Here is a 23,493-nt window from a genome sequence, read left to right as displayed (position 1 = left end):
CAGCATACCAAGAGGGTTCAGGGTCACCTGATCCAGCACTAACTATAAGCTTTATCAAACAGGAAAGTTTTAGGGATAATTTTGAAAGTAGAGAGGGTGTCTGTCTCCCGAATCCAAACTGGGAACTGGTGCTACAAAATACTCGTCTCCCATTCTACTTATAGAAACTCTACACAAGTAAGCCTGCAGTCTGAGAGTGCAGTGCTTTATTTGGACAATATGGTACTATGAAAATCTGTAAGATATAATAGGGCCAGAATATTCAAGATCTTGTGTGTGAGGAGAAGGATTTTAAATTCAATTCTGGATTTTGCAGGGAGTCAATTAAGACTCTCTCTTTTTAGACCCTGTCAGGACTCTCGCTGCAACATTTTGCATTAACTGAAGGCTGTAATAAATTACAGTTGTCCAGCCAATGAGTGATAAATGCATGAAGTAGCTTTTCAGCAGCACCCGGAGACAGAGATGGAAAAAGAAAAGCACACCCACATATTTCTTTAAAATGCAAATTAAAGGACGTACATTCCTCACAGTGTTACTGGAGGCCAAGGTAATGCAATCCAAAGTAAGTATCAGCTAGACACCATGTTTCTAAGAGCTTTTGGGCCGAGTACAATAACCTCAGTTTTATTTGAATTTAGAAACAGAAAATTTCATCCAGGCCTTTATACCTTTAGGACATCTGGCTTGATGGATAAATATAGCTGGGTGTCATCTGCATAGCAATGGAAATGTATGCAATGTTTTCTTGTAATGTATAAAAACTAGAAATTTAAAAAGTAGTGGTCCCAGTATGCTTTTGTATTTGAAGAAGATTCCCCATTCACATATTTTGGAACCTGACTGTGTTGTCTTGGCTGGGAGGTGAGAGCTTCTTTCATTAAGAAAATGTCTGAATAAAAAGAGCAGCAGAGAGTAGCCTGAACTTTTGATCTTGTCAGATTTATTTTGAGACGGGAACTGGAAAAAAAGACCCTGTGGTAGGAAGGTAAATGTCACAGGTGACTACTGATTGCCAGTCACTTCTCATTAGCATGTTGTGCTAACGAGCCCTCTGTGAGCATCTGTTTGGAAAAAAATTAAGAAAGCGGAAACAGACAGCAAACACCACCGTCTTTACTAGGTGGCTCAGGTGGTCTTGCTGACATTATTCTTTAATTAGAAACCAAATTAGGCACAACTCTGAGCAGCCACTCTTAATAATATTAAATATTACTACGATCATGCTGTAGTTAGGCGTTGTTAGGTGGTTGCTAGACAATGTGATGACATCATAATATAACATGCCTAAATTGCGTTTACATTAGGTGTCATTACAGTAAAATTAATATCAGGCTTTTTTAATAAGGTGTTGTAAGTGCACAAAGGCTACAAATGTGTCAATTTAGCCAGCTGGTAGGTTGTTGCTAGGCAAGATGATGACATCTTAATGTATCATGCATCCCTCAAGTTACGTGGATATTCATTATTTAGTTATTACCCTAAAGTGAAAATCATGTTATAGATGGCATTACAGCCTGTTGTTAGGTGGTTGCCAGGCTGGTAACATAATAATCATGATATCTGATGTAGATAAAGACTCTCAGGGGTGTAAGGTGTACCTGTGTGCCATTTTTGGCTGTTGAACTGATTGTGTGGGAGCAATTTGCAGGCAAACAGAGATTTCATGTATTGGAATAAAACAGCTAAAAGGTCAAGAGTAATAACACAAATGTAATAACACAGTACTTAATTAGCAATCCAACAATCTAACATTGAAAGCAAATCATTTCCAGCTTTTCCATGTATTCATCACTTTAGTCTTCTGCAGATGTATAAATATTTATATATCACATCCTTGTATGATAACAATACACAGAATGTTAACTCCAGCAAAAGCAGTGTGATCATAAACCTCGTGTCTCTCAGGTTATGAAGGAGAGCGTTGCCAGTTGTTGGTCGATCACTGCGTCTCCCAGCCCTGCAAGAATGGAGCCACTTGTTTCAGCAGCCTGGCCGGGCCCAGGTGTTACTGTCCCGAAGGTAGGAAGCCCGTTATCGCATGCTAGAACCAATCGTGTGCCGTAAGTGAATCAGAAGGAATGAGTGAAGCTGCCAGAAATGAGTGGTCTGTGTGCTTGAGATTGCCAAGAAACCTCACAGCTTATGGTGTTTGTGTGCCTTTGTGAAAAAGAAGGAAAAAGAGAGAAATCTGTAGAAATACGTTTGCCGCAGTAGTGTGTGCAGCTTTTAGCTGTTATCATAGACGCTGCGTGTGCGTGCGTGTGCATGTGTGAGAGTATCTGTGCCACTGACATGCTTAATTTGAGCCCTCCTCCTCTATTTTAATTAGTCTTCATAGCCCAATTGACCTAAAACCTGTGGCCACAAAGCAGTTGTCAAAACAGCATTTCTCAACACTGCGGTTTCCAGTATGTACACAGACTGTGAAAATATTAGCCGACCGTGGACATCAACATGTGAATAAAGAGAGCCTTGAGTGAAAATTGTTTTGTTGTTCCAGGGATAAATCCCAGCAGTCAGTTCATTCTCAGTCTGGAGGAGGCCTCACACACATTATCAGTCTACAGCTGCCTAAGGAGCAAGGTCTCCAGAGAGGAAAGGAATTCATAATCCACTGCTTTTATGAATGTTGTCTTAAGATTAAAGCAATATTGGTGAAAGCTCAGTCAAGAACTGTGCCAAAGCAGTCACTGTGCTGAGATTTTGTGAAGGGAGAGGTTTGAAAAAACTTCATGCTGCATCTGAATTTTGACTTGTAGACAAGTTTGTTGCCACATGTTGTGTAACCTTAGAAACGAATTCAAAGTAGCGACAAAGGAAAAACTGCATATTTTACACACAAATCTCAGTTCGGGAAAGGTGATAGATTTCACACTGCAACAGCACCTGGTTGTTGGAACAAATGCAAAAATAATGGCAGAGAAAATCAGTAACAGCCTGGAAAAAAAATGTTCCACCCACACAAACTCAAAATGACAAATCCATAGAAAAGGGTGTTTCATTACAGGCCATGATTTCTAACAAGGGATTAATCAATATCTCAGTAATCATTCAGAACTACAACACCTGCTCACACACTGCATGAGCAAATATTCTGCTTTTCATAAGGTAGCAGGTGGGGGTCAAATTGAGAAGTGCTTGCAGGGCTCAAAGATGACCCCACGATGTCTTATTATCTGTATGTCAGAAACTTTAATGTCTTTTGTTTTTTTTAAGTGTGTTTGAAAACTAGGGAAGACTTCAATTCAAAGAATTCAGTTCAAATGTATTTATACAGCAACAAATTACAACAACAGTTGCCTCAAGGCTTAAGGAAGGAGATCCTTAATAACAGTGTTAAACTGCTGTGTCAAACATAAGGCCCAGGGGCCAAAATCGGCCCAGCAGAGACTATGATCCAGCCCACTCGACAGCTTTGCAACAAGTGAAGGACGGCATGAGTTTTGAATATTTAACTATATTTATTACATATTATTCAATATTATTACCTTCCTGTTTTATAGGTATTTAAAATAAAAATTTCTGTAAATGACCAAAAACGATCTGTTTTATAGTTAAATGACATTCTGGGCAATGAGTTACCAGAACTTGTTCCAAAATTTTATACATTTATTTTTTACAGTTTATGCCCAAAGAGTCATTGGGACAGACTTCATTCTTTTACTATCACAGCATTTCTTTGTTATGCAGAAAATATACTGCTGAAATTGCACTTTATTTTCTAATACCAACATATCTTAGGGATTAAGTGTGCAGTTAAACTTCTTCATACCGATAGACCGGGGGGATTCACTGGTCTGGCTTACTTGAGATCAAAGTGGGCTGTATGTGGACCACGGTGTGAGTGAGTTTGACATTCTCAGGTGTAAAACCTCTGAGTAAGAAATCATCAAAGGCTTTTATTCACAACTCATGGAGGTGGAAAAAAAAATGTATTCCACCTGTTTCAAATTGTTATAAACCCAACAAACGGCTGTTACTGGCTTCCTATGACAGCCAGCTGGTGCCGTCTTGCACCTTCTAGCAGGCATCACTAAGATGAAAAACAGAACAAGTCAGAATGGCACTACATGCAAAGAGTCCATACAAACATTTCCTTGGTGAAAGTTATCTGATTTCTGCCAACTCCACCATTCTCACACAGATTTTAGTTGCTCTTTCAAACTGGAAACACTCCACCTATGTCGATGCAGGAACACCGCACAGTTAAATGAATTGACAACAGCCTACTGCGCCTTGTAGCTGGGGGAAAAGTTTGCCTACTGGTAATATCAATGGCAGTGATAACAGCTGATAACAACCATTTAATGGACCGATAACACTGGCTTTCCAGCTTTTCTTCTCTCTCTCTCTCTTTTTGGGAGCCAGTAGAGCAGAAACGCTCTGCAATCCATGATAAATGAGACACTCTGTATTTATTATTTTTCTCCACTGGCAAAGAAGTACAAGCAAAATTAAGCAGCCAAATTGGCACATGCTATACCTGCTTTTCGACTCATAATAACACAAAGTATGTACTTAGTTCCAGCTGCAGCACTTTCTCTGATGTAGAAGTCATAAGGGTTCACTTGCAATTTTCAGTTTTCAGTATAGCACCAAATTGCAATAATACTTGCCGCAAGCAGGGGCGGATCTACTGTGATGGCATGGGGTGGCATGTCCCAACCTAAAAATAATCTGTTGCCACTCCTAGTGTCACTCTAGCTTTGCATATGACAACATTGTTTATTAAAATAACCTAGCATTAAGAGTTTGAGCCTCGCTACAATTAACATTGAATACATGAAAACATCGCCCACAGGTTGATATAGATTTATTTTTTGTTTTAAGCAGCAATCGACCCTTGATTGTGCCAGAGTACATTTTAAATCAACACCAGGGGCATTTCGGATCAACACAGGTGGTTGATTGTTACAGTCTGGAAATGAATGAACGTGTGTGTGTAATAACCCAATAACTCATGAAAAATGATGTTTACATTTTTGGAGAAAATGTTTTCATGATAGTGCAGGTTTCTGACATTTTGTGTAAATTTAAGCATGTGACACTTTAATTATTTGTAATAAAAAGAGCGTTAGACGTGTTAGAAGAGTTAGACTTGTGTTTCTAACACGAGTTATAACACGTTGTGTAGCTTTCTGGATTTTAAACTTACTGGGCTACACACTTATTTATTATATAGGCTAGGACAGTACATAAAATCAAAAAATATTACATTATTCATGTAACTGAAATGTCTAATTATTTGGGTTAAAGTCAATAAGAAAGTTACAGACTATGTTTATATGAAACGTGTATACATGCTGTATTTAATGTATTTTAACCACATATACATATACAGTCTGAAAGAAGGCCTCACACACATTATCAGTCTACAGCTGCCTAAGGAGCAAGGTCACCAGTGAGGAAAGGAATTCACAATCCACTGCTTTTATGAATGTTTTCTTAAGATTAAAGCATATGCGTAAAGTAATAGCTTTGATATCCATGCCACCCTCAGATCTGCCCCTGGCCTCAAAGTACCTTATATTGTAGGTAAAGATTAATACAGAAAAAAACAACAATTGACAAGCATTTGACAACAGTGTGAAAGAAAAACTCCCTTCTAAGAGGAAGAAGCTCAACCATAATTTCTCCTGAAAACAGTGACTTCCAAAAAATCTATCGTCCCTATTTTATTGCTATATTTTAGTGTGTTTAAATTTGTGTGGTCAGAAGCAGAGAGTTTAATAAACAATGAACCAGGTGTCCAGGTTTGCAGCCCAGTCTTACTAAGTGTCCTTACCTACCTGCTTCATCATTTCCCTGTCACATGGCCATAAAGAAAAAACAAATCTTCAGTCCTGACTGGCAGATAACAACCTGTAGACTGTGGATCATGACAGCAATCATGCCTAATTTACAGGGAATGTCTTGGGTTGTTTTTTGTGCATGTTAGTATCAGTTGGAGATTTATTATCTGGACAGAAATTGCAAATTTTCAAATGTTTTGAAATGAAAATCTAGTTGTTTGGACGTAGCCTTGTTTTAAGACAGACTTTGAGAAGAAGAATGCAGGAAATTTAACTTTGATCCAAAGTGCTGGAAAAGTCAAACCTGTAGGTCTCATGTTTAATCTGAATTTCATGTGTAAGTAGGCCATGTTTCGCACTCTGAATCCTCAACAGAGACAACCACCGTCATATTAACTTCTTCTCACTTACACACACCGACAGAAAAGTGTGAAGTGTGAACGCCAGCACTGTGGCTGCCTCCAGCCAAAAGTAGAAGGGTGGAGGAGTGAGCAGGCTAGCTAAATTTATACTGTTAACTCCTGGCAGTTTGAATGCTGGCAGCAGGAACGAACAGACTCCTCTCTGTCAGCTGGGACCTATGTCACAGTGTAGTTGTGCCTCTTTAGATAAATGTACGTGTTACCGAAAAAATAAAAGCTGAACCAGACAAAGAGAGAAATGAAGCTCAAGTTCTTAAATGGAGCTAATATGTTAAATACGAAGGAAAGCGGGGGGATTAAACCACAGCGGAACAAATGCAAATCAGGAAATTACATTTATGTGTGTGTTCGGTATCAGCGGCGCTTTTGGAACTGTATGAGAGAAACGGGGAAAGGAAGATGAGATGAGGGGGCTTGGAAGAAGTCAGAGGACCAAAGAAAGGAAGGGATGAAGCAGAAAGAGAAGGAGGCAGCAAAGGGAAGAAGAGCTGTGGTGATATTTTCCCTGCCTGCTCCTGATTGCTCCTGTCCGCTCTGCTGAATGATAAATGTCCTGCTCACACGGTGAAATAAAGTCTTGCAGATCAATGGATGCTTCAGAGAGATCTCTTCATTAGTTCAATTGAGTGTGCACTCTGGTGCAGTCAGCACAGGGAGTTACTACGCTGTGAATCAGAGGACCAAGACATACAAAGAAAAGGTATGTGCGTAGAGACTGTGTCTTTCTGCTCTCTGCAGCACAATGGTGGTTCTCATGGGAGGTGAACACGGAGGAGGAGGAGGAGGAGGAGGAGAAGGGGTGACGGGAGGAGGTTATTTTTAGAATCGGAAGATAGGTGAAAGAGGCAGAGGCTCACAAGATAATGAGAGGAGGCGAAGAAGAAACACGTGAGGCACATCAGCAAATGAGATCATGGATGTGCACAGGACAGAGCCCCCATACAAACACGGAGGAGCATGACGGAAACAGACTCAGCCCCTTCAGAGATGCTGGTGTAGCATTATAGATGTCCCTGTCAACACAATATTTCGGTGTGCGTTAAGGTGCTGTCACTCTGTTTTTTTGGTGACCTGACTAAGGAAGAGGGACTGATGAAAGAACATTTTGAGTCAAACCATTTGCTCTCTCTTTCTTTCTGAGGATATTATAGAAAACAAGCCATTAATCAGGCTTCAAGGTGTAATTTAACATTTTTCTGAATATGCTGAATTGCTTCTTTGAGGACCACTGTTGGGCAAGTTACTTTGAAAAAGTAATTAATTATATTTACTAGTTACTTCTTCAAAAAAGTAACTGAGTTAGTAACTGAGTTACAAGATTCTAAAAGTAATTAATTGAAAAGTAACTATTGCGTTACTTTAAAAAAAGTTTTTTAACTACTTTCCTCTACATTTCACCTTTAAAAACTATTTACTTTGCCTTGTTTCGTATCATCCTTTAGTTTACAGTTATGTTTTCATTTTGACACACTGTATTAACACAATTGATCTAAATTCAGACAAAAAACATAAAAGTTGAAAAGGTTATATTTTTTACTGTAATAACCACACACATGTTTAATGAATCATATTTCATAACTTTAAATGCAAATATAAATTGTCAATTTTAAAATCATATGCACAAGTTTTGCAAACAACAAAGATATTTGCAGCCATTTACCTTTAACCCATTTTTTAAATAACCATTCAAACTATTTACAGAACAATCAGCTGTTCTGCATTCAGTAAGATGCCACACAAATTATTTGTGCCACTCCAAAAAAATAATTTCTGTCCACTATAAAGGAGAACATCACAGCCTGATACCTGCAGGTCTGACAGCAGCAGGTGTATCACTCCTGTTTCTACCTGGAGACAGCAGTCGCCTCATTGTTCTGACACACAACACAAACCTATCCACAACACTACACACTAACTACACAAGACAACACATTAACTACACACTCCAAACATGCTAAACGTCACAAATTTCTCAAAACTCGCTCTCTTTTTTTCTGCTGTCTTTCTTTCTCTCTCTCTCTCTCTCTCTCTCTCTCTCTCTCTCTCTCTCTCTCGTGCCATCACTCCTAAAACTTTCCCCTCTTCCTAAACAACCAAATGTCATGTCGCCACATCATTTTTTGATTGGTCGACATTTTTCCACAAACACGAACGGGCTGTTTTTTGTTTTGTTTTATTATTTTTTGGTCATAAGCAGAGAGTGATTGCTGCGCTGTCCTTAGACAGTAAACGTGGCGAAACTATTGAGGAAAAAACGCTGTGTATATATTTTTATCATGACTCTGGTTTTACGAGGCTTATCAACACAATTTAAAAACTGGTATATATCACCTTGTTGCTTTGTCTTGAAGTGGTCATGTGATTGGCTTACCACGACTACTTTATTCTTCCTCAGTCAAACAGCAGCACTCATGCGATTGTTTTGCCCCCTTAGCTCCAGGTGTTATGCCAAAAAGTGATCGTCTGCCAGAAAGTGATTGCTGCCCGCGGGAGCGCGTTCTCGATTACTTACATAGACAGCTGCTTCCATGCAACTGATATAAGGTGCAGCAAGCTAAAGACAGCTGCAACCGTCTGTTTGTTGAAAAATAGTAGTGCGACCGCACCACATTTTCCTGTTAGTAACGGTAACGACGTTGTAACGATAGAAATAGTAATTAGTTAGATTACTCGTTACTGAAAAAAGTAACGCCGTTAGTAACGCCGTTATTCCCATCACTGTTGAGTACTGATTCTGCAGCATCAAAACTGCTTTGTATTGATCATTGCATACAGGTGCTGTTTCTTTTTTCAGTCACATTGAGTAGATACAGTTAAATTATTGCATTCTAATTTACACTCACTGGCCACTTTATTAGGTGCACATTTTCAGGTGGTCATTAATGCAAATACCTAATCATGAAATCACATTGCACCAGCTCAATGTGTTTAGGCATTTAGACATGGTCGAGACAACCTGCTGGAGTTCAAACTGCTGATCTACTGGGATTTTCACACGCAACCATTTACAATTCACAACGAGAGAAAAAAAGAGACATAAAAGAGAAAATCTCTATTTAGCAGCGTTTCTCTGAGAGAAAATGTCAGAGGCCAGGAGAGTGGCCATACTGCTATAAGTTGATAGGAAGGCAACATTAACTCAAAGAACCAATCACTGCAACCAGCGTATGCAGAAGAGTGTCTTTGAATGTGCATCATGTCAAACTTTGAAGCAGTTGACCTGCACCAGCAGAAGACCACACCAGCTAACAGCTAACAGCAGGAAACTGAGGCTACAGTTCACACATGCTGAGAACATTGGAAAAATGTTGGTGTGATAATGAGTCTTAATTTCTGCTTTAACCCCCAAAGTGTAGGGTCAGAATTTAACATACACAACATGAACGCATAGATCCTGCCTTGTATCAAAGGTTCAGGTGTAATAGTGTGCTGGATACTTTCTTGGCACAGTTTGGACCCCTTCGTTCCAACTGACCACAGTTTAAATATCACAGCCTACCTGAGTTTTGTTGCTGACCATGTCCATTCCTTTATAACGACAGTATACCCATCTACTGATGGCTCCTTCCAGCAGGATAGCTCACCATGTCAGAAAGCTCAAATAATCTCAGTCTGGTTTCTTGAACATGACAATGAGTTCGCTGTACTTAGATGGTCTCTACAGTCACCAGATCTCAACCCATGGGGTGTGGTGGAATGGGAGATTAGCATAATGGATATGCAACCGAAAAATCAGCATCAAGTGTGTGAGGCTGTCATGTCAATATAAAATACACTGAAGGCACAATGGGCTCTTGTCAGGTACTAGCAAAGTGTACCAAACAAAGTGGCCAGTGAGTATATAAAGTCTGAATTAGTTTAACTTTCTCCTGAGCATTTTCTCTATTAGACCTACCACATATCATACAAATACTGCCCTTTGTTTGTTCTGTTTGAGGAGTGTTAGCTTAGCTTAGCAGAAAGCTAGCACTGGAAAACGGCTAGCGTAAATCCCTCCAACCACTGCGACACACTGCCATTAAAAAAAGTTTGATCTTTTTTACTGAAACATTTAAAACATAGTTTTACACTGACAGAGTTGTGTTACAAAAGAATTAGACTTGAAAACATTAAAAGCACATATATAATTCAAACTAGTTTTTCTACATATGTAATGTTTAATGTGTTCTTAATTTATGATGTATTCAGTGACGCAAATAAACAGGACCTGGCTTTGTGTTTCCTCCGTGTGTAGTTTTAAAGGTAAATTGACTGTTTACTGACTTTAGCTTCACTCCCTCTTTTGACAAAAAAGTAATCCGGTGTGTTTTCTTGCATACTAAACTTTTCTTTTCAGTAAATAATAGCATGTAATCTTAAACTGCGCGCACTTAAATTATATAACCATACGTACCAAATGCACAATTTAAGAAGTGAAATAACTGCGTCAGAAAAATGCTTTTAAGTCTAAAACATTACAGGAGTATAATATAACCAGGACTGTTTAATGCACTCCTGCATTACTTACTGTGGTTTTCTTGCATGATAAATGTCTTTATTTATTTATTTATTTATTTATTGCTTTAGGGAAAGCATTTGTCTTCATCCTATTGTCCTGCTCTGTACATATTTTTGGTTGCTGGTGCTTTGTCATCATATTTAATACACCGTATGCAGCATGAATAATTGAAGCACATCCCTTTAGTTAGTGGTTATAAATGCAATAAAGTTCACTCAAAGAAAATAAAAACAAAACTTATGATCCCCTTTAACTGTAGAGGAGTTTCTTTTATCCCATTAACATTTTTCTGCAAAGTTCCATTTGCATTAAGAAGCGGCTTCAGTGGGCAGTTGAGTGGGTGCAATTTTATGCCAAAGTAGATGCCACATATTGGATTGCAACACCCGCCTTGCATAAACACAGCCCCTGCTGTGTCACCCATTGTTGAAAGCAGGTTCATCTGAATCCCAAAGCTTTCCCTTCAAAACTAACAATTTACCAGTAATAGCGCAGCTGTATGCTTTAAGCCTCTCCTTCCAGCAAATTAAGGATATTTGCTCCCTCTCTGCCCTCTCACAGGTTACCAGGGTGCTACATGTGAGCAGAAGGTGGACCCGTGTGCCTCCAGCCCCTGTCACAATAACGGGACATGCTACGCCCAGGGCCCCGGCCCCCTGGGGTTTGGATGTAGCTGCACAGCAGGGTTCACAGGACCCACCTGCGCCCAGCTGGTGGACTTCTGTGCCCTGAACCCCTGCGCTCACGGGGTCTGCCGCAGCGTGGGAAACAGCTACAGGTGTCTTTGCGTGCCAGGTAAGCTTATAGTTAACATAAAAGGGCTCGGTCTACTTAAACTAAAAGAGTTTTATGACATCTATGAATCCTCAGATAGTTTTACTTGTTATGTGAGGAGTGGAAGTAATTCTTTTAAATGATCTGATTAAAAATTAAACCAAATCAGCTACAAAGGCTGAATTAAACTGCACCAGAAATATAATAGGCTGATTCATACAAGTAGAAAAGTTGAAACTCTGTTTACTTAAAAGCCTGAAACCTCTGAGAGTAGAGTGGGGAGTAGAGTGAAGCTGGACTTTTTATTTTTAAATAAAACTACATGTCCACTGAGTTCCTGGACCGATGAGATTTTGACTGATGTCACTGAGAAATTCACATTTTAAGAGCCTTCATGAAACCTCTTGAAACCTTACTTTGATCAATCTCCACTCTGTATCTGGATTTACCACCAGCACATTAAACTTTGTAATAAGTAAAAGGATGGTGACTTGTAGTCCTGGCTTAGACTCAGGTGTGTTTAAATGTCATCTGCCCCAACGATGAGTGTTTTTTTTAGACGATAGCACGGCGCTGCTGGTGCTGAGGCCTCACTGATTAAATCAATTGAGTGGAATGATGACTTGTCATTATCTATTGTCTTGCAATTACCTTGCTAGGATGGAGAAAATGATGACTTTCCCAATGGCCCATCAACATAATTTGACACTTTGCCCCTGCTTCTCACTGTTTATACACGCTGTCAGTCAAATGTACAGAGGAGTAACCATCTCAGTGTCATATTTTATGCTCCCATTCACGCTCCTTTCACACGGCTAATCTAGTTCCTGTCTCTTTGGAAGAATGGCAGAAAGCAATTAGAGCTTAAAGTGGATCTATTTGGAGCTGATTTCCTGCTCCGTATATGTGATTCACAGACCTAAACTGATAGGAGCAGCTCGTCGCTCTGTCTGAAACACGCTGTTTTAGCTCTTCTTCCTTTAAGTTTACTTTATTCTGATTGGCTGCCCCTCACAAATAAAAGGTTTAAACAGCAGGTAGGTGGGGCTTCTGTATCTGAGACGACCATTTTAACTATATCACCTCTGTGTGATTCACACTGAGTCAAGATAAAACGGTTGAAAACAAGAGTTTAAGTAGTCTGGAGATTTCCACCTGTACACACGCTGACCTCAATATTTGAGATTTTAGCCCTTTTAATATTAGAATCCATTGTTGTAACAAAATATGTCTGCCACAAAATAAGGAAGAGCAAATGGTCCGCTTTGACCCTTTAAAGTCTAAACCCTGAAATAATCGCCAGAAAATTGTATTTTGTGACAATGGAACTTTTCATTAATTTAATATGAATTTGAATATATGACTTTTAATTCCTATTATATTTGCCACATTCATTTTTGCAGCATATTTATTGCTTAAAAATGTAGTGTGGAATTTATTTATTTTAATAAATACATATAAATCACACTGATAATGTAGAAGTGGAAAACTCACAGAAACTGTATGCGTGCATCAAATATGATACATTAAGCATTAGGGGCTAAGATTATGTTTGTTTTCTTATGTTAATGTCATTTTTTGTGAAAGCGCCTGACATTTCAGTACAAAGAGTTTTAAAATGTACATTTTGGTGTCTTTTTTTAAATTCCTGAAACGAAGCAGTATCAATGTTGAGCAGCAAGACTTGGATTTGTAATAATGCCTTCTTATTTCATGTTCTTCCCTTTTATTCAAACGGCTCTTACTGTGCTCTGAGGCAGAGCGGGCGCCCACTTCTTTTCAATTATTGCGACACTACCTGCATATTTTTCTATTTTTCATAACGTTGTGTTACTTTCACGTGTTCTTTTCTTCTGCTTGTCCTTTTGTCCTTTCTCATCATCATCCTGTAACATTTACCGCACCTCATTTCCCTCTTATCCTCTGTTGTCTGGTTGCCATGGAGAAGCTGTGTGTGTGTGTGTGTGTGTGTGTGTGTGTGTGTGTGTGTGTGTGTGTGTGTGTGTGTGCGCGTGTGTGTGTGTGTGGCTCCCAGTCTGTCGTCTGTGTTTGTGTTTTGTAGCTGAACAGATGCTGCCATCCAATCAAATGCCTCTGCTCCCTCTGTAATGGGACTGGTGAAATTGGTAATTTGTAATTAGCATCCCAAGCATCACACTCACACACAAACACACACACACATGTGCGCGCACACACACAGATACACACACATTGCAGTGTTTTGGACCAAAACGATCTTTTCTCCCCATCATCAGAATGTCAGTTGCTTGCGGCATGTTTATGTGTCTGCATTAAAGTTTTAATTTCAGTGTGTGTGTCTGTGTGTGTGAGTCCACAAATGCAGCAGTGTGACCGTCTCCATGGTGTCGGTGTGCGGATGTGTGGGGTTGTGTAAATGCCTGTTGGCTGTTTGAAAGAAAGCTTCTGGGGAGCTGATATGTTGAAGGATCTGTCCTCCTGTTTCCTGTAATCCTGCTCACATGAGAGGCTGCCAGCCCACAGAAAGCAGGCAGAGTCTTGGAAAGGCACTTGACATTTCACTGACATTTCACAGAGAGGGCCCTGGAGGTTCTAACTGGGCTCCTCATTAATTGCTCTCCTCTCTTTTCCCCAAACACATGTTAGCTGTAGCCCGAGGAGGGCTTGTTGATGCTTCAGTCAGTACTTGCACCCAGCCGAGAGATGCAGTCAAAGTTGGAGACGAGATAATGAAAACACTCGATCTGCATCTGTTGTAGCCACAAAATCGAAGTGCAAGTTACACACGTCCTATATGAAAAGCGCAAAACACACAGCTGAAGAGGCACTGATGCTCTGATGCGCTGACCATGTTAATGCTGGTCTCAGTACACAGCTGCCATCCTATGGAAAACACGGTGCACTGCATGTCATTTGACATTGATTTAATATGCGCTCATACCCCTGTTGGCTAATTTATAAATCCCTGTAAAGAAATACAGAGGCACATACGGTGGTCCAGTTGTTATTGTGTACGCTGTAGTGTGCGGTTCAGTCAGGTAAACACGTAAAATGTTGAGCTTCTAGCATTGATGGCAGTAGGTCTCAATGCTGGTGTCAAGTGCAACTTAAAAGGTTGAAATATTTTTAATCTGCTCAGAGCACTGAGAGCAAGAACAGTGACCGAGGAAGGGCGCGTGAGGAAATTGCTTCATAGTGCCACAAGATGAATGCTACGGGTTGTTTGATAGGCTGTTGCTGTGTGAACTGTTTTTGAGGCGCTATTACAAGGACCCTCTGCTCAGCTTTAACTCGTGCTGGGGTCGTTACTGAAAGAAAATCACGTGTTACACATTACGTGCTACTATAATGAAATGTAATGCATCACTTGACATAATTACTCCCTGAAGAAATTAATTTGTTACAATAGAGCCCGACTGATGTGGGATTTATAAGGCCAATAAGGATACCAATATTCAGTGATTTTAAAATCCAATACGTCAGCCAATATTTTTTTTTTAATTTTTAGGCACACGAAACATCTATGATGGAAGAAATTCCAGGAGAGTGAAAAAGTGGTCTAATTTGAGCTTTCTACTACTATTCATTTCCATATTTTTGTGAAGTGTGGGGGATTCGAGCCTTTTGCGATCAGTTTCCTGTGGAATTGAAATAGCCGTATCTAGAGATCTACTTAACATGTCATTCAATATTTCTAATCCAAACATCTGCTACTATGGAATTTCTAAAGTGTTGCTCAAGTTCAAAATAAAACTTTGAGAGCTTGGAAAATTTTGTAGTGTGACCCACCATACCATATTTGAAGGCCTTTAGAAAGAACAGCATGAAGCTACTCAAATGTACATGTATGGTCTTAAAGATATTAGAGCCTGAAAACTAAATAAAAAATATTTTCATGCATATTCACAGTGATGCAAAGAAAATCAGGAAAATCAATTTGTACCATTACTGTGTTTCACTGCAGAAGGATACACACTTTCTGTCTCTGTGTCTCACATAAACACAAACCCTTTATTATTACATAATCATTCATAAAGACTGTGATTTTATTCTGAACTGTATGAATCTGTGTCCTGTTAAGGCTACCATGGCTTGTACTGTGAGGAGGAGTACAATGAGTGTCTGTCTGCCCCTTGCCAAAACTACGCCACCTGTAGGGATCTCATCAATGCCTATGAGTGTGTCTGCACACCCCAGTTTGAAGGTATGTGTGTGTGAGTGTATCCGAATATGTTTTAGAGTGCTAAAAGTGCTGCCCGGTGAATTATTGAAAGCTCTTTTTGTATGTGTGCATGCAGGCAGACACTGTGAAATCTACAAGGACCCATGTCTGAAGATGCGCTGCCTGAATGGAGGCCGCTGTGAAAGTGCGGGACTTAATGCTTCCTGTTCCTGCCCGCCTGGATACCTGGGTGAGCACAGCCTGACGACCAGCTGCGTGTTTCTGTGATTATGGCTGGTGATGAAGATGAATGTAGCTGCGTGGAAAATGAAGTCAGGCTGTGATCCATCAGCCTCACTTTGAGCTGTTGACGTTATTGCTAAAAAAGTCATTTAATGCCACCTTACCTGTCTGCTCAGGGGAAAAATGTGAGGTCGACGTCAATGAGTGCGACAGCAACCCTTGTCACCACGGAGGCACGTGCATCGACCAATCAAATGGCTTCACCTGTCACTGTCCACCTGGGTGGGTGGGACCCAGCTGCGAGATCCGTAAGTCACCCTGTCAGAAAATATCTCATCAGATATTATTCTAAATAATAAAATGATGATTGGGCCGCAGCTAGTACACACACACACACACACACACACACACACACACACACACACACACACACACACACACACACACACACACACACACACGTGTGTTTTAGAGCATGCTGAACGTTGTTAGAGGTAAATCTAATTGGGGACGGTGGTTTTGGTCCCCAAAGGGAGAGGTGTCCCCAATTGACTGGTGTGTGAGCTGATAGAAGTCCCCAATTTTGACACAAGCAAACTCACACACACACACACACACACACACACACACACACACACACACACACACACACACACACACACACACACACACAACGAGTTCCAGAGGCGGAACCTTATTGTCTTTAGTGGTCCTCTGACTTTCCACTGTGAGGTTGAAATTTGAATGTAGTTCCTGGTTCCTGATAACTAACCCTTTGACCCATTGACTTTTCAGTGGGCACCATCGTCTGTGATATGATTTTCACACCTAAATGCAGGACGTGGGCAGGCTGAGAATAAAACAAGAGATTTGAATCTTTTTTAAAACTTCAAAAAAGAAACAAAAAACCATTCTAAAGATTTTAAAAACTAATGATACTCTTCGGTGTCCGTATATTTTCACATCTACGTGGTAATGCTGGCATCACCTCTGTCAGAATAGCAGAAACTTCTGCTGAAAAACCATAGATACAATCTGCCTTGCAAAGCCATCTATTGTGCCAAAGTGCATGGACACAGACCGCATGTTTGACACCCCTGGACCCATGCAGCAAACTCTTAAATCAGAATGTGTCCGCTCTTTAACCTGTGTAGAAGCAGATATGCTGCTTGATAATGAGCCAAATGCTTCAAAGTTTTCCCCGATGACGTGATAAAGAAGTGACCTTCCTCCTCCAACTACAAACAGGAAGCTCACGGGCAGCATCAGTGTTTGTATGACACTCACGAGGAGACCTCTGAGCAGGAAGGCTGCAGTCACACAGCTCTGCTTCTCCCTGCTGTTCACTCTCACCAGCAACATTCACGCAGAAGAATTTATCATCGCAAGAAGAAGGAGGCTCTTTTGAATTCAAGCTCCCAGATCAAAACAGCTCCTGCAGAACCTCCAAACTTGTTGGTGAAGATACTCTTGTCCTGTAGAACATCTCTGACCCCTGGAACAGAAACAGCGATGAAGAAAATCAGTGTTTTATTACAATTAACTGTGCATAATTTTTCTTAGATTCCTTACCTTTCACGATGACCAAAATAAAGCTGTTGGGACATGATCATCTGAGCTCCTCACACCACCAAACCCACCATACCTTCCCCCTCCTACTGACCGCCCTCAATTCCTCGCATTTTCTATTTGTATTTCTTTCAAGTCTCGCTGTAAGAAAGATGAAATTAATGTAAGAAATCATTATTGGATATATTTTAACTCAAGTATAGGATACCAGATTTCAGTATAAAAAAGGGAAATTGTACACTTAATTAAACTAAAAACATGAGCTTTGAAGAAAACCTGACGTGATGGAATATTTTTCCAAGTTTCAGTGAGGAAAAATAAGAAACAGTCAAAAAATCCTCTGCAGTTTTTTGGTTGCAGACCTGTGTTATTGTCTGATGCAGCATACACCTTATTAGGAATCATTTCTGAAATAAATATATCAAAATCTAATTTATAAGGCTGTATCTCCAAAAGTTGATTCTGTTCATCTGGACTTAGCGTTTTGTGGGAGAAACGTTTCGTCACTCATCCAAGTGACTTCTTCAGTCTCAGCTGACTGCAGGTTTCCCCAAATCTTATAAACAGTACATTTGCATAATGACTGAAACCAGCCCACTGAAGGAACAATGGGCGGGGAGGTCAGTTCCTTAATCTTATTTATGCAAATTCTCATGACCATTGATCAACAACCACTGACCAAAACCCACTGATCAAATGACCACTGATCAGTGGCCATGAGTACCATTCACAGAGAGTTGGGGAATGGCAGCAATCAAACATTGTAAGATGGTGAAAGATGTACCCATAGGCCCCCTCCTCGATTCAGGGATGGTCTTTCCCTTTTCATGTAAATGGCCTCCTTGACTCCGCGTTCCCACAAAATGCTACGTCCAGATGAACAGAATCAACTTTTGGAGATTACTTACCTGGATGATTGAGAATCCATCAAGACGACATAAGGCTGTATGTCGACGCGCTTCTGTCAGTGACTCCATGCTGATTTTTAGGTTTAATAAACAAACAATCCTCATATTTCAGTGCAGGATTTACAGCAGAGTATATTGGCAAACTGGATGGGAGTGCCTAAACTTTGATTTCAAATGATTAATCAGCGTTTTGGCCTAAACATGCACCCAAAAACACAATGCAGGTCAGCACACTTTAGCACGTCTCTGACTTAGAGCGAAATATTTTACAGAAACACGGAAGAAAAGGCAAACTTCACATGGTCATCATCATTTCATCACTGGAATATGAGTTATTATCCATCCATCCATCCATTCGCTACCGCTTATCCTTCTCAGGGTCGCGGGGGGCGCTGGAGCCAATCCCAGCTGTCATAGGGCGAGAGGCGGGGTACACCCTGGACAGGTCGCCAGTCTGTCGCAGGGCCAACACACAGGGACATATTAATATTAATATTATTGAAGACACTAAGTTCATAGAAACATAGAAATCATTGCATACAGTTTACATGAAACGTGTTTGGCAGAATTAAAAAAAGATGCCTGCCAGCAGATTTGGATGCAACACAAACTTCTGACTACACACAAATTCTACTGACGACACGATGCACAGTTTGCACTGCTGTAACTTCACTGCTGGGCTAATTCAGTGTTGAGCTCCAGAAGTGGCTTACTCTGTCAGGCAAGACAGCCAACTCTTGGGGCAACTCTCCAGGCAAGTGAGGGTCCCCTTCAGGGCTGACAAACTTGAGACTCCAGCAGTGGTAATGTGCAGAGTCTGCAGTGACAGTATGCTAAACCTGACCTCATATGACTCCACTCACTCACCTCTGGCGAGCAGAAACATGTTTTCTTCAGTGGTTTGAGCTCCATTTCCTCCCACATTTCCTCCCATGTTTACTACAAATGAAAAAGCATTTTCCCTGCTTGTGCAGGTACATATCTACGTGAGCAATCATATCAAAAAACCTTTTGATATTTCAGTGTTTTTCCTGGGGAGTGAATGGCACATGAGCAGAACATGGTCGTTAAGACACGCTTGCAAAAGAGATTTTATCTCAAGAGTTGTATTTTTCTGATTCAGTGAAGGTTAAACAGTTTAAAAAATTCAATTTGTGACTGATCTTTATTAACTTATACACACACACAAATTTACAGTAACAGATTTATATTTTTTTTTTTACCATTTCTTGTGTGTTTCTGTAATGGTTAAACCAGGTTTTTAATGCTAAAATATAATTAAGGCTGTTATCTTTCAACTTACAAATTTCATGTTTATAGCAACCCTGAAAGAAATAGTAAATCACATTATGCTGAGATTAAGATGCACTGTTACAGCTTTACCTGCATTTCTAAAAATAATTTTTTTTTTGAGAGGTTGAATCTTATGCATGAATAATATAACACAAAGATCTATCCCTGTGTGTGTGTGTGTGTGTGTGTGTGTGTGTGTGTGTGTGTGTGTGTGTGTGTGTGGGTGGGTGTGTGTGTGTTAGACCTGCAGTGGAAGCCTGCACACACTGAGGACACCTTGACCAACATGCCCCGCCACTCCCTCTATATCATAATTGGAGCTCTGTGCGTGGCCTTCGTGCTCATGCTCATCATCCTCATTGTGGGCATCTGCCGCATCAGCCGCATCGAGTATCAAGGTTCCTCCCGCCACGCCTACCAGGAGTTCTACAACTGCCGCAGCATTGACAGCGAGTTCAGCAACGCCATCGCCTCCATCCGCCATGCCAGGTCAGTGACAGGATTTGTGTGTCAGCGTTCAGTTGCTGTGATTAATGAGCTGTTTTTATGAGTGCTTTGCATTTAACATTTCTTGGATGTTAGTTTTACCATCTACCCACGCTGCCCCCCCTTTTTTTTAGAAATCCAAAATTGACCAAGTTAACTCAGAAATATTCTTTTTAATTAACACAACTTTTTGATGCGTTGTCGCCGTGTTTGTATATCTCAGAATCCAGAAGAAACGGGTACGGTAACCTTCAGTCATAACAGTTTTTCTCGATTGCTGCTGCCAAGGTCAGGAGTGATCTGTCAAAGCCATTTTACCGGTCACCAGCAGCTCTGTGGCAGCACTTAATCTGAAATTCTGCTCTGCACACTGTGCATGTTCAGTTTAGGACACAGTGACATTTAACAGGCAGGCAGAGTCTAACTGAAGACAGCACCGAGTCAACTTTTGGGATTTTTTAATTAAAGCTAGAGCATCTTGGATTCTTCCACTTGTGCTTTTTAAAAACATTTTTCAGTATTATCTGTCTTTTGTTTGTCTTTCTTGAACAATAATTAACTAACTCTTTAAAGTAGGGTGGGTAGTCAGGATGTTTTGTACTTTTTTTGGTACTTTTTCTGGGTTATTATCTCCTCCAGCTTTAAAAGCACTTGTCATTCTCTCAAAACACCTTCTTACGCTGCAATATTTGATAAACATTCGGCTTTTTTTAAATTAGATTTGGGAAAAAGTCCAGACCTGCGATGTATGACGCCACTCCCATCGCCTATGAAGACTACAGTCCTGATGACAAGCCACTGGTTACCCTCATCAAGACAAAGGATTTGTAAAACACGACTGCGTTTCACCATTACAGGCTGTATACACACACACACACACACACACACACACACACACACACACACACACACACACACACACACACACACGCACATATACATAATGCCAGTACAAATCTAAAATAAGAGCAAAAGAAAACTGAATGTAAAGTGGAAAAAGAAAATAATGCAAAACATAGACTGTAGATTAAAAAGAGCAAATCTGGAATTTGATACATCTATTTTCCTGTCAAAGTTCACAATAAGGCTTTATTGTAGCGTAAGAGCATTCTTTGCATCACTTAAGTTATTAATGATGACAGGCAACACTACCAGTAATCTCTGCTGTACAATAGAGTGATGACTTTAGTCTGCACCAGACTGTCTGTCTGCAGGTGGGGCCAGCATCCCGGGAGCCCACATTTCTAAGCGTAAACTTAGCAGACAGCGCTGACAACAGTCCTTACAGGTGTTGTAGAAATAGGTGCACTTGTCACTGTATCTTTTTCTATATTAAAAAAACATGAAAGAATCTGCTGTAGGTTGCCTTACTTTGTGCATGGTTAGATTTGATGTTCTCTCTGCAAATATTTTAAAACCTTTGTACTCAGTTGTTGGTTGTTCTTTTCTTCCCATTGCACTTGTATTTCTCTCTGTCAAGATTGTGCCAAATGTTTTCTTTAGGGAATTTTGTGGTTAGTAGACAAAATACATAAATGTATAAAATACTAGTCACAGCCTTTCCCCCTCCCCCCCCTTTATATTATATTGTCCTGTTCTTTACATGCAAGTTTCTAAGTGGTGTTTGAATAGTACAGAAAGTTGGTTTGCTGGAGTACTGTGACCCTACCATCCTACTGTATGTTTTTAAGTGATATTTAGGATAATAGGTAGGTATACTTCTCACTGCACAGAAACATAGTTGGTTCTACTCAGTGTACCTGTTCCTCCCAGTGTACAAATTCACCTCTAGTGTTGGCAGCATCGATTAGTTTCTGGATGTGAGTTTCTTTGCTAGAGTGGCCTCTTGTTGGCTTTAGTTTGGAGAAGACGGAGGAGATGTTATCTAGTCCAGAATATATGTGCTTCTGTGTTCTGCCAGTGGAAAACTTTCTGTCTGTGCAGCTCTGTTGTTCCTCTCGAGATCAAGCAATGTTTTACCAATAGGCTCAGCTAATCCTACCATTTTTTTCTCCCGTTTTAAACCGCAGCAACATGATAAACTATTATCTCTGTTGAATTATGTAAACAATAAAGATTCAAGTGAACATAAGTGACTTCTTTATGTGTGTCTCATGTGTACTGTACCACATGCATCATATTTGGGGCAGGATACTTGTTTGAAAGCGTTTGATTTATTGACCTTTATTTAACCAGGAAGTCCCACTGAGATCAAGTCTCTTCTCTCTAAAGGAGGCCTGGCCATGAAAACTCAAGCAATACTGAAAATGAAAGAAATATAACAAAAAAATGGGAATTATGTGCAGCGATTTATTAAAACATGTGCAAGCCTGACCTTTCTCAGTAAGTAGTCTTCAGGAATAGTTCTCCAGGCTTCTTAACGGACATTCAAAGCTCTTCTTCGGATGCCGACTGTCTTTTGTTTTGTTCTCAGTCAACATGATCTCACATGATCTCAATTGAGGGGAGGCCAGTCCATGACTGATAGAGTTTGGATAATCTGATATCCTCGTGTTGGTGTTGTTCCCAGACCATCATGAAAATGTTGTTCCAGGTTCAACATTGCAAGTGACCAATCACATTGTTGTGACGTTATTCTTTTGCGCGCCAAGCCATTCGTGCATTTATGAAATTCCAATGTTGCAAGGACAATATCAATTCTGCTTACTGTTTATTAAAGGGTTACGGTTAGGGTTAGGGTCAGGGTCCGTTGATCGGCGGACAGAGGCGGTTTCACGCAGCTTTAGTACAGTTTTTTGTTTTACGCCGGTTTTTCCCGAAGTCGCAAAAGTATGACGTCACAACATTCTGATTGGTCACTTGCAATGTTGATCCTGGAACAACATTTAGTATGATGATCTGGGAACAACACCAACACGAGGATATCAGATCAACCGATAGAGTTCTGCTGTGTGGTTTTTCTACCCAGGTATGCTTTTACTGAATTTGCAGTGTGTTTTACTATCACTGTCATACTGAAAAATGAAGATGTTGCCGATCAAATGCTTTCCAGATGGTATTGCATGGTGGCTCAAAATCTGATGGTACTTGTCTGCATTCATAATTCCATCAAATGTAAAAATTTTAGGCCTGCCACTTCTACTTTTGTCCTTCACTCACCCAGTTTCCTCTTTTTTTTGCATCCACGCTGAGATATACCAAGTTTTTACCTGATAACTCATCGGGAACCATCTTGTTGGTGCGAGAATACAAATTAATGAATGTCAAAACTGTAATATTTCTGGCATTTTTAAAAATAGATTCGGTTAAATGATGGGGTAAGAAACAGGGTACTAGTAACAAAGTTTTTTGTTATGTGTAAACGCAATGCTGGTTGATCACTTGAGCTAGGTGCCTTTTTTAA

At 40.2% G+C, this 23,493-nt stretch overlaps 1 protein-coding gene across 1 annotated transcript in view; it reads left to right on the top strand.

Moving 5' to 3' along the window:
* Positions 1-22,208, top strand: part of dner (delta/notch-like EGF repeat containing) — a 76,571-nt gene extending 54,363 nt beyond the window's left edge. Inside the window, exons 7-13 of the mRNA XM_080889007.1 lie at positions 1,909-2,022; positions 11,277-11,510; positions 15,550-15,672; positions 15,767-15,880; positions 16,050-16,181; positions 19,886-20,132; positions 20,849-22,208. Coding sequence (XP_080745133.1) covers positions 1,909-2,022; positions 11,277-11,510; positions 15,550-15,672; positions 15,767-15,880; positions 16,050-16,181; positions 19,886-20,132; positions 20,849-20,960 — 1,076 coding nt within the window. The 3' untranslated portion in view covers positions 20,961-22,208. The remainder of the gene's footprint in view (positions 1-1,908; positions 2,023-11,276; positions 11,511-15,549; positions 15,673-15,766; positions 15,881-16,049; positions 16,182-19,885; positions 20,133-20,848) is intronic.
* The last annotated feature ends 1,285 nt before the right edge of the window (positions 22,209-23,493 follow it).

The sequence above is a fragment of the Rhamphochromis sp. 'chilingali' genome (genome assembly GCF_963969265.1).
Source record: "Rhamphochromis sp. 'chilingali' genome assembly, chromosome: 8".
NCBI classification, from domain to species: domain Eukaryota; kingdom Metazoa; phylum Chordata; class Actinopteri; order Cichliformes; family Cichlidae; genus Rhamphochromis; species Rhamphochromis sp. 'chilingali'.
This window is presented reverse-complemented; position numbering and strand designations above follow the sequence as displayed.